The 15,756-nt window shown below is 40.9% G+C and overlaps 1 protein-coding gene across 1 annotated transcript in view; it reads left to right on the plus strand.

Moving 5' to 3' along the window:
* Positions 1-14,636, plus strand: part of SUMO1 (small ubiquitin like modifier 1) — a 29,470-nt gene extending 14,834 nt beyond the window's left edge. Inside the window, exons 3-5 of the mRNA XM_068120279.2 lie at positions 1,805-1,882; positions 8,659-8,730; positions 10,376-14,636. Of these exons, the coding sequence (XP_067976380.1) occupies positions 1,805-1,882; positions 8,659-8,730; positions 10,376-10,444 (219 nt within the window). The 3' untranslated portion in view covers positions 10,445-14,636. The remainder of the gene's footprint in view (positions 1-1,804; positions 1,883-8,658; positions 8,731-10,375) is intronic.
* The last annotated feature ends 1,120 nt before the right edge of the window (positions 14,637-15,756 follow it).

Raw genomic sequence — 15,756 nt, forward strand, 5'->3', positions numbered from 1 at the left:
GCCGGATGCCCTTCCTGACGCCAACCCTTAGTCACCTCTTATGATGCGCAGGGATACGGTGTACCTATTCTAAGTCGGGGTGCACACCGGGATCATTCATCCCAGCAAGCTGGTACTCAATTTGCCGACCTCAGAAGGATGACAGGCTGAGTCAACCCCCCTGGCGTTAATTCAGTGATCGACCGGAATTCGAACTCAGGATCCTAGGATCCCAAGCCTGTGCTTTTTTATATCTGGTCCTTATGGAGGTACAAAGTGAGAATATCAATCGGTCTTTCTTGCATACAGCCAGGTTCCAGAAATGACCGGTAGTCTTAGTTTCCACTCTATTCGTAGTTTCCTACCACCTAGCAGAGGGTGAGGAACTATCCTGCACAGAGTTGAGTCTGCAAGGTGGTACATAGGCTTTTCCAGTGATAGAGATGCTTGTGTATGAAGAGCAGGATTTGCCTCTTAAGGCTACCTTGAAGGACATCAGTTCCTCAAGGAAGATTGTGGTGGAGCACAAATACAATTTCTCGTTTTTTTTTTTTTTTTGTTTTTTTTTGGTACATTATAAGCAAGGTCCTATTTCAAATCTGTATTATAAAAGGAGCTGTGTCTGTTTGTCTGTTTGTTGTGTTATAACTTGAGAATGGAATAACGGATTTCAATAAATCAAACTACGGTAGATTTGGGTAACTCGCAGGAATGTTTGTGATCCAAATGTTTTTTTTGTTTTTTTCTTCTTTGTAATTTTTTTTATGGGTACATGGGCACGTGTGTCAAAACTGCAAATGCCAACACGTGACGACGTTGGTTATCCCTGCACCGAGAGCAGGATCTCCCAGGAATCCTTCTTTCTTAATTTGAGATCGGATTTCAATGAAACCACTCTCAGGAAGTAAACATAACCACTTATCCCTCTCCCAACAAAGATGTTTTATCCACCACGTTGATTCCAAATCTCCACGAATACAAATCATACTCATTTACATTATTTTTCCCCATTAACAAATACAAATGAATTTCACCAATACAAATTTATTTTTCCACATTTACAAAATCTTCTTTTTTTTTTTTTGCAATTACACAAAGATTGGTATTCCCGTCAGCAATGCGATGGGTCTTATATTCTAGTGTAAATAATTTGAGATGTAAGTTGAAGACTCTGAGATTAAAATTTTTTTATGTCTTCGCTGATGAAGTTGCCAGAGGCATTTTTTCAGGCTGTCTGTCCATCCGTGATAGTTTTTCGTTACCTCGGTAATTTGAGAATGGCTAAAAGGAACCAAGTTAAACTTGGTAGAAGTATGTGTAATGATGTAAAGATGACATTATAAAATTATGGTGTCAAGAGGTCCGGTTCGGTAAAAATTCTTACTGTGCTAACTTGTGAACCTGTGATGGTATTTTGACCAAACTTGGTGAAAGTATATATTATGATGAAAAGATGAACTGATTAGATTTCGGCATCAGAAGTCATGTCAGGTAAAAATGTGATACCTGAGAACAGCTGAAGAGATTTAATTAAAACTTGGAACTATTTATAACTGTGTAATAATGTGGGCGGAGGTACATCGGTCGATGGCGTGACGGAAAAGAGTGCCGTTCTAGTTAAAATTTGGAGATAAAATTGTCTTTGGAAGTCTAACTTTGGATTGAACCACCTGAACTCACCGTCCGGTTATCTATTGCAAGTGTCTCTGTTTTGTGAGTGTAGATTGATGGTAGCATTGATCTATTTATTTGTCAGAGATGTACGCATGACATGTTTCCTGCCCCACGCTGGAGTGAGGACGTTTGTTGGTTTCCTTGTTTTCAGGACAATAGTGAGATTCACTTCAAAGTGAAAATGACAACGCAGCTAAAGAAGCTGAAAGAATCTTACTGCCAGCGCCAGGTTTGTTGCAATTACTGATTATGACATAGTAAAGCACTTCATTGTTCACCTTTGTCACCAACCACTGAAGTAAAAATCCAGCTTGCAAGCTTCTACAATTTCACCTATATTATTGACCAGCAGGGGTACCCGGCGTTGCTCGGTGCTGTTCTAATTCTTGTCGGCAATTTGAAGAAATCGATTTTTTTTCTTTGTTTGAGGGGGGGGGGGGGGGGGGGTGGGGGGGCTTAAAACATTTCCCCGCTCCTACTAAAGAATGGGGTCAGGGATCATTTAATATTACTGTTCACATAGCGACAAAGGCATAGGCACTCTAAAGCAATAAAAAAAAAATCCAATGTAATTGTTTTTCCTCCAAAACACTCCCTGATGAACCTCTGAACGCTGGACAAGACCCATTTGGCCATCTCTGACAAAAATGGCGACACTGAGAAAAGCAGACAAACCACTCACTTGTAGTATAGATGTGATTGCATCACCCACCCTCACCCCCAAACTCCCCCCCCCCCCCCCCATCTCCCCACAGTGACACATGCACACACACACACACACACAATTCCATTTAAAATGAGTAAACTCACACATGCATTTCTCACAACTCTTCACCAAAAACCATCAAAAAAGCCTCACCTTCCCCACTCTCTCCAACCCCCCTCCCACCTCCTCAAACCCCCAAGTCCTCACCCTTCCCCTCCCATGTTTAACGTTGTCTGATCTTCTTGGAGGTTCCTTGGCACTGGGTTACACCGCTTGCTATCTTTGAGTGTGGATGCTTTGCAGGATGAACTGATTAGATTTCGGCATCATTGAGTGTGGTATCCTACGTGATAAACACAGTTACACTCCCAGGTGTTCCTATAATAACACCTCATTGGAAACCATAACGATTGGAGCTCGCTTTTATTTTGTAGGAAATGTCTCTCCATTTGATTTTCCATGCAAAAAATTTAAGAGACCAAGAAAAGTGCATTGGCCATAGAAAGGAGAAAGATGATCAGAAAAGACAAATTGACAAGGCTGTGAAAATAAGTTGTAGGAAAGATGGAAGGTAGTGGATATAATCCAAAGGCAAGGAAGCACAAGAAGTGGCAAGCCCAAATGATCCGAAGATGCTTTGTAAGATTGTACGTGACGACTGGTACAAGAACAAACATTGCCATATCAATCAAAGACAAAGATGGCAAAACACTGCTATTAGATGAAGAACAGGAAGTAAGATAGATTGAATATTTCCAAGAGATTCTCAACCAACTCAATCCCACCTCCACTTTCGGGTTTGATGACAACATTGTGTTGACTCAGCTTGACGTCAACTTGGAAGGAATCACCAATGCAGAGATTCAGAGAGCCATCATGAAATTGAGCAATAACAAGGCACCCGGGTTGGACAACATTTCAGCAGAGGTTCTGAAACATTGACAGCATGTCGTCATCACAGAGCTCACAGACCTGTTCAATAAGACCTGGAAAGTGGAAGTTGTTCCACATGAGTTGAGGCAAGGGATAATCGTTGGGTTAAAAAATAAAAAATAAAAACCTTAGTGACTGCAACAATTGGAGAGGTATAACACTCCTATCTGTATCTGGTAAAGTTTTTTTTCAATGTGCTTCTTAGACAAAAGGAAGATGTAGAGAAAATCCTGTGTGAAGAACAGTCTGGTTTTCGAAGTAGTAGATCATACATGGAGCAGATTTTCACACTGAAGAACATCATTGAACAGAGCCTGGAATATCAGAAGCCACTTGCTATCAACTTCCTAGACTTCAAGAAGGCCTTTGATAGCATCCACCGACAGTCATTATCGGACATTATAAGACAGTATGGAATCCCACAGAGATATATCAATATCTTTAAAGCTCTGTACCAAAACTCCAGTTGCTGCATCAAGCCCGGCTCTGGGACAACAGACTCTTTTGATATTGTTAAAGGAGTACGTCGAGGTTGTATACTCTCCCCTTTCCTATTCCTTTTGGTTGTTGACTTTTAATGAGGAAAGCATTCACAGGTACCAACTTCGGCATACCATAGTGGCAACATCACTTGACAAAGTCTTGACTTTGCAGGTGACGTTGCACTGTTGGCTGAAGATTCTACTGGACTGCAAGAATGACCTCTAGCTTGGAGAAATGCCGTGCCAAAGTAGGCCTGCGTATCAGCTGTGCAAAGATCAAGACCATGATCACGCAACAACAATGAAGAGGTCCCGCTTACACAAGAATTGGCAACTCAGCCTCAGTGTTTCAGCGCCTCTGCAAAGTATGGATATTAACTGCTATTAATATTGCCACCAATCTAAAACTCTCCATATCCATTGTAGTGCCCATTGCAATTTATACCAGTGAACCGTGGATGAGAACAGCGAAGGTGTTACATAAACTGGACGTATTCCACCAACGTTGCCTCCGCAATATTCTTTGAATCACATGGAGAGACCATATTACAAACAAGGAAGTGTTAAAGAGAACTTGGTTAAGCTGCCTCTCAGGCATCGTAACAGAAAGAAGGTTGAGGTTAGCCGGACATATTTTTCTTCTCCCTGATGCCCGCTATGCCAAAGTAGCTCTCAAATGGATAACACTAGGTGGTAAAAGGAAACGAGGTCGCCCAAAAAAGACCTGGCCAAACGCTTTTAAAGAAGACCTGAAAACAAGAAACACCACATGGATGAGGGCGAGTGAAATTGCTATGCATCGGACAAGATTGTGACACTTGCTACTCATTGCCTCACTAGGGACAGGAGAAACCAAGTCTAAGAAAGAAAAAGCTCTTGTTGTTTCCAGCACTGTACGTGTATTTGTAAGATTTGAACACATGGTGCAGAAATGAGTTTTTTTTCTTTTTTTTTCTTTCACCTTCGCTATCCATATTCACTCATTGGGTTTAGGATCACGACATTATGTTTAAGAACTGTTGCTATAATAATTCTTGCTAAAGCTGTGTTAAACCCTTCAGCACCTGCAACATGTGTTATTGTCAGGATTTTGAGAACTTACAAAACTTCTTGTTGGGACTGGATGTTGATGCAATTTGAGAAATGTTTGGACCTGCCCTTTGAATATCTGTTATTGTTCATTAATCGATGAATTCTGTTCAGATGGTATTGTGAAAAATAAAAGGAAATTTCTCCAAAAGACACTTAACGACTAATTTGGCTGAGGCTGCAGAATACATCACACTGATGATGTAGAGCGGACTAGTTGACACCAGGCACAACTATGGGCGACGCATGGCAGGCTAGATCTCATTGTTGAAACTTTGTGGTAGTCATAGAATACTTACCCAGTGTAGTCTTGAGGACTTGGTGCGAGCCAACTCTTGTTTGTTTTTGTTTTTTGGTTTGTTTGTTTGTTTGTTTTCCCCTCAGAGTTTTTTTTTCTTTGATCCAATATGGCTGCCAGACCACATGACCATTGACTTCACTTTTATCAAAATATATTTCCCATGGGTTGTTGATCAATTGGTTAAAATTTTGCATTGATTGGATGACGTGCCTGCCCAAAGTGGCACTTTTTTGAGGGAGCAAATGTGTAATTACATCTATCTACACTTCTCAGGTAAGTTTGTACAAATTGTACTTAAAAAGTCTGCTATAAGAGGACATTCATAGTCCTTTACAAAGTTGCTTTTATTCTCGTTTGAGTATTTTCATAACTACCAAGGCTGATAAAGACGTCAAAATAGAATGCAAAATTATAAATCGGGAGATCGTTAAAACGCCAAATTGTACTTCTTCTTCTTTGCTCTTTTTCACCCAGCTGAGCACAATAAAGGCTGAAGCGATTCTAATGATTCTAATGATTCTAATTTATAACATGAGGAAGTGACATTGTCTCTGATCATTTGGCTTTGCTTTCTCATTTGATAACTGACAGCGATGAAAGTCCTTACACGAGGGAGGTGCAGAATCTGGCAGTGTGGTGCCAAAACAACAATTTGGCCCTAAATGTTAGCAAGACTATTTGGTAAATACTTATGACTTATTGTTGACTTTAAGAGGAATAGCACAGGCCACCTCCCTATCACAGTCGATAGGGCAGCTGTGGAGGCTGTGAACAGCTTTAGATTTCTGGGCATTCAAATCTCTATGGCATTGTCTCACAACATCGGATCCATTATAACAAAAGCACGACAGCATTTTCTGAGGAAAGGACGATTTTCTCAGACCACCAGATCTTTAACATCCACCAACTCATGCCAGCGGACTGGACGCCCAGTTTAACGTCAGTCTGAGGGATGGCAGACACTTTGAATCACCCTGCATGTGAAACACTGGGATAACAGTTGCATGCTGGCTTAGGATTCAAACTCAGGCTAGACGGCTTGGAGGCGATTGTACTTACCTCTAGGCTAGGCCATCCTGCCAGCCCATAGAACACGTCCTTATGGAGGGGGTGATTTCCCCCAGAATTACGAATGGGTTAATTTTCCCCCAAAATTGGTGTATTTTATTCCAACTTGGAAAAAAAAAAACCTCACACCAGGAGCGTTGGTTGCTATGGGATGCATATTTACATTGTGAAATTGGAGTCCTTCTTTACCCTGAACCCCTGGGACTATTGATTTTATTTTACCGCACAAAACCTTCCCGAGCACACCTGAGCACAACCACTACTTTGCAACTCGATCCGTGCAGTGGTTCAGGAGTATATAAATGTCAAATAAACAAGCTTACTCGAATTACAATATGATTATTTTCAGAATTTGATTCCGGTGCTTTTCGGCAACATCCTTTGGCTTGGACTGGCTTTTGGCAGTTTCATGCACCTTGTGTGGTTTAATTTTGAATTTGCTCAGGCATAACCTCTGCCTCTTAGGATCGTTGGTAACGGATAAATAATCAGCTGATGGAGTTGTTGAAAGCAGTTTGTTTTTGGCATTGTTTCAGTGAGACACGTCACCTCATGATTGGCGAGTACGGTTCGGTGGAAGGAAATAGAAAATCGAACCCATGCTCAATCCCAGAATTCCCCATGTAACTGCCACCTTAAGTAAGAGGGAGATAGGGCTGATATTTTGAGCCTTAAATGGTGTCTGTCTATGTGTGCATTGTTGTGCGTTAGTTTATCTGGTTCCAAAGTGCATCATTTGCTTCTTGATCTAATAAGTGTTTTCCCTACTATTGCATTACATTCTATTTTGGTATAACTGTTGTTTGCAACTGCTGTGATCAGTACTTTAATTTCTTAAAACTCTATGTCTACTACCAATTAATCCAGCTGCTTTCAATCCAACTACATTTTTGCCTTGTACAGTTTCATGTATTTACGCTTTACTAGGGCATGCCCGTACTATATATAAGCTAGGACGTGCCCGTACGTGGGTGCCCGTTCCTTGCCAAAAAAAAAAAAAAAAAAAAAATTTGTGTAGGGGTGTGTGTGTGTAAACATCCTAGGGCGTGCCCGTACGTGGGTGCAAAAAAACATGCGTGCAAACAACAACAACAAAAAAAAACTTTGAAACCACGTGGCAGTAACGACCACAGAACCCCCCCCCTCTATTTACATGAATGGTTTGGTCCATTCGCAACGACCACAGAACCCCCCCCCCTCTATTTACATGCAATGGTTTGGTCCATTCGCAACGCCAAAGCGAACGGCGAACGGCTAAATCGCCATAGCTCGGTAAGTACTTGTCCGATTAATTTAAAACCTTGAAAAGGCACATCCTCGGGTCCCCAGCAATATACCTGGCAAGTTTAAAGTATATCGGACCCGTGGTTGTCGAGAAACAGCGGTCACAGACAAACGTACAAACGTACAAACGTACAAACAAACACACAGAGATTACTGGAATTATAGATAGATATGCTGCAGGTGGCAATAGGCCTGCAGTACTATTTGGCAATCTGCTTGTGACATCGTTTGGATTGGGTGCATTCTTCGAATTGCAAAAGTTTATTCAAAGGTTGTTTGTATCATTTTTGTCAAGTTGTGCTTGTTCGTTGTCCACCATGTTTCAGGCTCTGTCATGGACCAATGGTAACGTTTGTGTTTAGTTGAGGATGTGCTGCAGCTCAAACTCGGAGGGGGTGGAGGAGTTTGGCCAGGGTGTTGATGACAATCCTCTTTGTGAAAAATACCATAGGATCTTGAACATCAAATGACAATTGATGATGGTAGACAGGTTCCCAGCTTCCAGCTTTAATGTCCATCTCAGAGACGTTGTACACGTTGATGCAATCAATGCCTTGCCTGTGAATCACCAGAATCACAGTTTATTGTTCGGTCAGGATTCAAACCCAGACTAGACAGCTCATCGGTAAGTACGTTTCCTCTGTGCCCATGCCATCGGTACTATTTTTGTCACTGATATTCTCTGCATGGTATTTTTCTTATTAAAATGATTTACTTGTGGTTCAGTTGAATGAGAAAATTATTGGATCATGCATGCAAATTATAGTAAATGGGAAAAAAACCAAAACTTGTGGTTACATGATTGCAATGGATGAGTTTGAGTAAAAAAAAAAAAAGAAAAAAAAAAAGATACATCAATGGATGAGTTTGAGTGCTGTCATAAAATGCTCTTGAATTGTTTATCATCTTTTGAATGAGCGCATTTGGCTCGAAAGGTTTGACTCGGTAATGTGTAATAAAGCTACGATTGTAATTTGTCAGGATTTTATTATTACCGTTTGTGTGTTCTGTTTGGATCACTTGAACAGTTATCTGTCGCTGGACTTTTTACTTTTCTGCGTTCTCATACATGTCAGTTTTTCTTTGAAGATTTGATTGATCACATGACTTTACCACTATTATCCTTCTTTTTCTGCTTTTAGGGAGTTCCTCCAAACTCACTCCGGTTCCTGTTTGAAGGGCAGAGAATTAGTGACCACCAAACACCAAAAGAGGTACCTGGGGTCTTGTTGTTTCATCGACTGGAAAGAATGTGGCTGTTTATCTGCTGGATTATTATTATTTATTTTTTCTGAAAATTGCCTCCCCAGAACTAAAAGCCCAGTAAGTTTGGGGTAAACCTATTTATTAATTGCAGAAGACAGGAGGTAGGAGCAGGAGGTCATGGTGCGAGGAGGAGGACGTGGTTGTTGTGGTGGTAGTGGTGGTAGGTGGAGGAGAAGGAAGAGGTGGAGGAGGTGGAGGAGGAGGATGACACAGAAGATAGGAGGAGGAGGTAAAGGGTTTGGGGAGTTGTGCCAAGCATATGTGTAGTTCAAGTGCACAACTTTCAGTTTTGTGATTTGAATGATGTTAATCTTTTATGTTGTTTTATCCAGAAATCCAAGTTCATGGAAGAGCTAAATGACAGGATAGCAAGTTCACAGATATGAGAGAGATGGACATTGCACATGAGTGGATGCTTTACAAAATGTAAGGGATGGGAGGAGAAATAGCTTGGTTTCTGGTAGAATGTGTGTAACCTTGGAGTAGGAGTTGGGTAAAGAAGTGGGAGCAGATTAGAGCAGGTAAAATATTGCAAGGCCACACAAAAACGTGTACCGTAGTGAATGAGAATTTGCCTCCTGTTGTTATGAGCTGAGGATGACAGAGGAAGGAGGAAGTTCCTGCCCAGGATGGACTTGTTCATGCCAATGAGGCAGGTAAAGCTGGTAGCATTCAACTTTTAGGCCTCTTTGGATATATTATCTGCCCATTTATTAGGAGTGGGATTCAAACACAGCCTCAAAGGAAGATGTATGAGCCGGGACAGCTCTGGAAGATGAAGTTTTAAGATATTAATTCTTTTTTCCCCATTTATTACTTGCAAAATCGAAGATTTTTCAAGTATATTGGTCGGTTGCGTTTGTGGTTCTGTCTGTCTGTCTGTTTGTCTGTCTGTCTGTCACCGGCCTACAGGTCATAATTCTAAACCGATCGTCACGAAACTTCACCAAGTTTTATGGGTCGGCCCAATTGAGAAGCCTATTGTTTTTGGGGTCAAAAGGCCGAAGCCATAGGCCAAAAGGTCAACATAGGCCAAATTTCTAAAATCCTCAATTTTCATCCAATTGACTTGAAATTTGAAGATGACTTGTATATCTGGTCACACATTATATTTTAGGTCAACATAGGCCAAAAGGTCAACATAGGCCGAATTTCTAAAATCACCAATTTTCATTTGACTTGAAATTCTAAGAGGATTTACATATATGGTCACTGAATTCAACCACCAACTATTTTTGAGGTCAACATAGGCCAAAAGGTCGACATAGGCCAAGTTTTGAAAATCCTCAATTTTCATCAGATTGACTTGAAAATTGAACAGCATTTGCACATTGAGTCACTAAATAGGGAAACTAACTTTTTGAAGTCAAAAGGTCAAAGGGCAACTCAAGGTCAACCTTACTAAATCATCATTTTACATCTGAAAAATCGTCACTTTTCTTCCTGTTGACCCGAGCTTTGATCAAGATTGTCAATTTTAATCTTGATGAAATGGACAATTTGCTGTATCAATGGAATTTTTTTTCTTGGGGGGTGGGGGCGGATTTTGCAAGTATCGTGCTCTGCATGATGTCTTCTTGTTTCTCCTCCTAGTTGGGAATGGAAGACGAAGATGTGATCGAGGTGTACCAAGAACAGACTGGTGGACTGTATATAAAATAAAATTGCTCTCAAACACCTGCCTTTTCAGATGATTAATAACCCCCTTCAGCAATCTGTAGTTTATATTTGTTTTGTGAGTAGTCTTACTGTAGGACTTCCATGGTTGTCCTTAGCTTTTTTGGGCTCAAGGTCAACCATGAACAAACGAATCATTCATGCATTTGTTTTCTTTTGGGTATGGTTTGCTGAAGAAAGTAGCTGGAGTGAGTTTGCAATCTCTGGCCTCCTCAAGACCTCATATTCAGTTCATTTATCTTTCTTTTAAATAAATAAAAATTCTCTGTCTTGAGGTTCACTTTTGATGTCCTCTTTGCTTCGCTCCCTGCTCATGTCCCCATATTTTCATATCTGAAGCAGAAAATAATTTTGATCGAGTGCAGGTCCCTTATCTGCCCGCTTGGTGGCGTTTTCACTCCACCAGTCTCACCGGACGGGCGATTCTGTTTCCTCCACTGGACGTTATGACCCGCAATGGATTTTGCTGGGTGCTTGAAGAAAACCTTCAGCCTATTCCTTCAGCCTGACGTCGTTAAACCGACCCTTTTGTGCTTCATTTCACCCCAAAACCTGTTGTAACAGAAAAACGAGGATATTGCCACTGATGGGCAGACCTGTAATCAAGTCACAAAACTGTTCCCTGGGCAATGGTTGGCCCTTGTCGAGGCTCCTTTTTAAAATTCCTCTCCCTCTACCTGCCCCCTTCCCTATCTCTCCCGCCGAGCTCCCCACAAATGTTTTTAGCACACAACACAATCATGGAAATGGACGCCATTTTGTTATCGCTATATTAGGAGAGCCATAAAAAGTTTTTATTTTTTATTATTATTTTTTGCAACTTGTAAGCAGATCGAGGCGAACAGAGTTTTTAAATTTCTCGCATCAAGACTTTTTAAATATCCTGCAGAAGTCTTATTAACAGACCAAATTTTATCAGCCATTGTTCAAACCCCAATTAAAACTTCCATCTTTTAGATCAATCCGGTGTATATTGTAAATGGTTTGCATTAGGGTGGTCCAAAAATTTGAAGATTGGATTTTCATTTCTCCACAAGCCTGCCCCTATTCCTATTGACGAAAGTAGTTTGTGGTGAAAATTTGAGCTTGATTGGACAATATTTAGAGGTTGCTCAAAATGTTCACAAATTTTAATGAATAATAAGATACAGAATTTTTAGCATCCTACATCAATTCATAGATAATTATCTATTTTCAATTACTCAAATTATTATTGTTGTTGTTGTTGTTTGTTTGTAAACTAATAAATAATTATGTACCATTGTACAATGTACATGTATGTTCAATTGTTCATTGTTCAATGTTCATTCATATCGTCAAATTCAGATTAAAAACAAAACAGTAGATTAAACATTCATGTATTAATTTGACAATAAATCATTTATCTGAAAAAATTAATCATCCATCAGAAAATATTAAATATCTATCAGAGACGATAAAACAAATCTATCAGAATACACATAATTTGAATGATTTTACTTAACATTGTTTTCAGAAACTCATGTTTCAAAACATTGCCTACTTCTTTGACAAGATGGCTTTGGTTGACACTGGAAAGTTTTCACGATGAAGTTTCACAACTCTCAACACAAATTGCTTCTGCTCTTCATTCTTGGTCAGCGTGTCATGGAAAGTTTGGATGAGAGCAACACCTCGCTCAGCACAGTCATTGATAAACTTCATGCTGTGTATCTTCTTCTCAAGCTCTTGGTATGCCTTGTCTGTGTTCCAGAGGTGTGGCTCCTTTTCCAGAAAACTCAGTGATACTTCTTTGTCAGACTCTGAGATGACGACACCAAATAATTCAAGAGATCGACTTGTGATGTAGGTGTCCACTGAGTCAGAAAGCCTGAAGGCTTTAGCATCTATCCTATGAAGATTGTTTGGCTTTGGAGCCCGCTTGAAGTTCTTCACAATCTTTGCCTTTGTCTCATCATCCACCCAGCTATTAAAAAGAGCTGATGCAGCAAGGTGTTCTGACAAATAACAGAGGTGTCTAGTGAATGCTTTGACAGCAGTTTCACGGACAACCATATCTGGGTAAGAATCAAGGGTTGAAAGAAGAAGCAAATCATTGAGAGGTGCCTTTGTGGGTAGCGGCGCCTCATGCCAGAATCTCGCATACACAAGTGCAACAAAAAGAACAATCTGTGTGATTCCCTTCAATTCACGTGATGTTAGCTTTATTTGGTCTTTGAAGAGAACCATCTTGAGAGCATATATGGCTTTCATCATCCAGCGGGCATTGTGCATAGCTCCTGAGGCATGGAATTTCACCTATCTGGCCTCACATCCACCCAGAAATGTATGGCATAGTCTAAGAAGTTCTTCATAGTCATCACATGGGTGTTGTTCTTCGAGTGCAGCTGCATAAAAATGTATCACATTCTGACGTTCAACAAGGTTATCGGAAAATATTTTATCTTCTCCTACTTGGAACCTCTTCTTGTCAATTAAAGGCCATTGTTTCTGAAACCTCTTGAACAGTCTGATCTCAGGTCTGCGAGTGGGTCCTATGACTTTAGTTGTAACATCAGAGAGCATTACTTCAAACACATGATGACGACATGCAATCCAGACAAGCTTAGCATACAAAGCTGCTTCAATGAGGGTACATGCTCCGTTTCTCAGCCCTGTGTTGGATGCAGTACTGCAGTAGTGTCAAACACTATGCCTTTCACCAACTGTTTGACATTCCACTCCTCAACAAGTTGTATGCATGCATTTGCTTGTGCTACACCAGTGCCTTGGGGAATTTTGGGGACTCCAAGCAACTTCTCGGTATTCATACCAGTTACAAGTATCGCTACCCGATCAACAGATTCTTTGTGATTGCCAGTATAATCAGGGAGCAGTTTCCCATCCCAGTGTAGTAGGAGTGGGCTATTACATGAGAAATTTGCCTTTTCTTCAGTGGCCATTATTTCCCTTCCACGAATTCGAGCACGACGAATTCCACTGTGTGACAGAGAAATGTCTTCATTGGTATGACCAAGAGATTGTGCAAAAGCACTGGCCACAAACATAGCACGCCGATCTGAGAGATTTACTCTGTCCAGAGTTTCCACTATTGCTGGAGTGATCACCTTGATGGGAGCCTTTTTCAACTGTTTGGCAGAAGATGGACTTTGGAGTTCGAATTCATTGTCCCCTGAATCTGAGCTTTCAATCTCAGACTCATCATCATCAACCACAGCCGATGTTGATGGAACAGATTGCATTGCTGTTGGAGTCTCAGCAGCATGTTTCTTCTTTCTTTTATCTTCATTCTCAAGCCTGGTACGCTTTCTGTTCTCCTTCACTGCCAGAGTGTAGTCCACAGATCCCATACGTGAACTTGAGGGATCCTCACGCTGCATGATAAGGAATGCTTTGTCTTCTTCATTCGTCATTTTCTCAAGCGCATCATTTGGTGAGATATCGAAGAGGGATTGAAGATCATCTTTGAACATCTGCTCCTTCACTCTATAGTTTTTGAATGTCTTGGTTCTATTTTTCTTTACCAGTTTGTAGGCATCATACAACTTCAAAAGTTGGTGCTCACAGGAATTTACTCTCTGCACTGGAATTCGTGCTTTCTCCCAGTATGCACACACAGCTTGTACACTAAGTTTGGCACTTTCACCAACTGTATGGTGTTCTTGTATGTGATGGTACACCATTTTCTGCAATGTGTGTCCTTTGGTTGCTAGTCCCCCACATATTATTTCCTTTTCAGATTTGCCCAGCAACCAAACTGTGGAAGAGCTGCGAGTTTCTGCCATCTGAAAAAAACAGGATAAATTCAAAATGTTATTTTTTGAGCAACCTCTAAATAAGTTCTAATTGACCTCATATTTGGTTCCTATGATCTTTATAAACATAGGAACAAGGGTGGCCTTGTGGAGCATGGATCTTTAATAGTATTAAATATTACATATATCTGTGGACTACCCGAGTCTGTCTGCATTTTGGGTGGTTAGTTTTTTGGGGTTGTCTATTTTATGCAACAATTGGGCAGAAAAGACTTTTCATTTAAAAAGTTTATTTTCATGATTTTTTTTTTTTTTTACATTGTCAATCTGCAATAAAACAGTCTGTGCTTAAAACACAAATCCTTGCTTGTACTAGTTGGTCTTGATATTTTCAGGTTTAATGGCATGTTCCTGAATTTATGAAAATAAACGTTTTTGTTACATTCCTGTCTGTTGTTGCTTAACTTTCAATCTTTGAACCAGAACGTCGTCGTCCTTCCCACCTGTCTGCTTAACCAGTTGTTGCTCAGCTGCCATTTCCTACCTGTATATTCACTTTCTTCCTGGTTGTCAATCAATTTCCCTACTTTGCTGCTTCCCTAGATTTACAAGATATAAAAATGATTTTTTTGGACAGGCATGCCTTATCCAATATTCAGAACTTTGTCAGCTTTTTCTCTCTGCTCACGTGTCCTTTGTTTGGTTTTCGCCATCTGTGTCCTTTGTCCCGTCGTTCCTTCCTTTCTTGCTTGCTAATCAGCCTGTCCTTTTGATACTTGCCCTGTTCGCCAATTTCATCAACTTCACCTGGATCCTTCCCCTCACTCCCTCCATCTTTTTAATTGCTGTCCTCGTGCTTGTTTTAATTTTCTGTGACAACAAGCTGTAACCCACATTTTACTGTCGATCAACTTCCTGTACAACTGCCATATTTTGTCTTGCTAGCAGAAGTGACGTAATCTAATTCTCATCTTGTAATATTAACACAGCCAGTTGCAAACGATAATATGCAATGCGTGATCGGGATTGGGGCATTTCAGCTAGTTTATATCGGGGTATACAATGCACACGTGGTTGTGGAAAGGCATCAAATGTAGTTCTTGTTTGAAATGAGTGATATCTAATGAACCCCATGACCCTCCAGTCCGATGCTCTCATGCCCTGTGTACAACATGAATAATTATATGTTAGACATATGGCGTCATTTCCACAGTCACCACTCATAGGCTCCCACCTGGGCCCTGGCCACTCTTGTAAAGATAATGGTGTCACTTCCACCCGACCCCTCATACCCAGGGGGAGAACATGTGAGACCTTCACCCAAATCACTCTTGCTCGTTGGGCAGGGGCAAATTGGTCCAATTCGCCCGTGTCCCAGATACGATGAGGGTGTCTGGAGCGCCTCAGATGGAGTCTGCATGCCGTCGCGGCTCATCTCGTGCTTCACCACTGTTAACGCCGACCTCACTGATCGTGGTCTGCTGCACCCCACAAACATCGACGAGGGAGTCTTACGAAAGAGCAGAGCAGTGTATTTAAGTGGGTGAGCTGAGGTTCGAACTG

Source organism: Myxine glutinosa, chromosome 6 (assembly GCF_964187855.1).
Source record: "Myxine glutinosa chromosome 6, kmMyxGlut1.1, whole genome shotgun sequence".
NCBI classification, from domain to species: Eukaryota; Metazoa; Chordata; class Myxini; order Myxiniformes; family Myxinidae; genus Myxine; species Myxine glutinosa.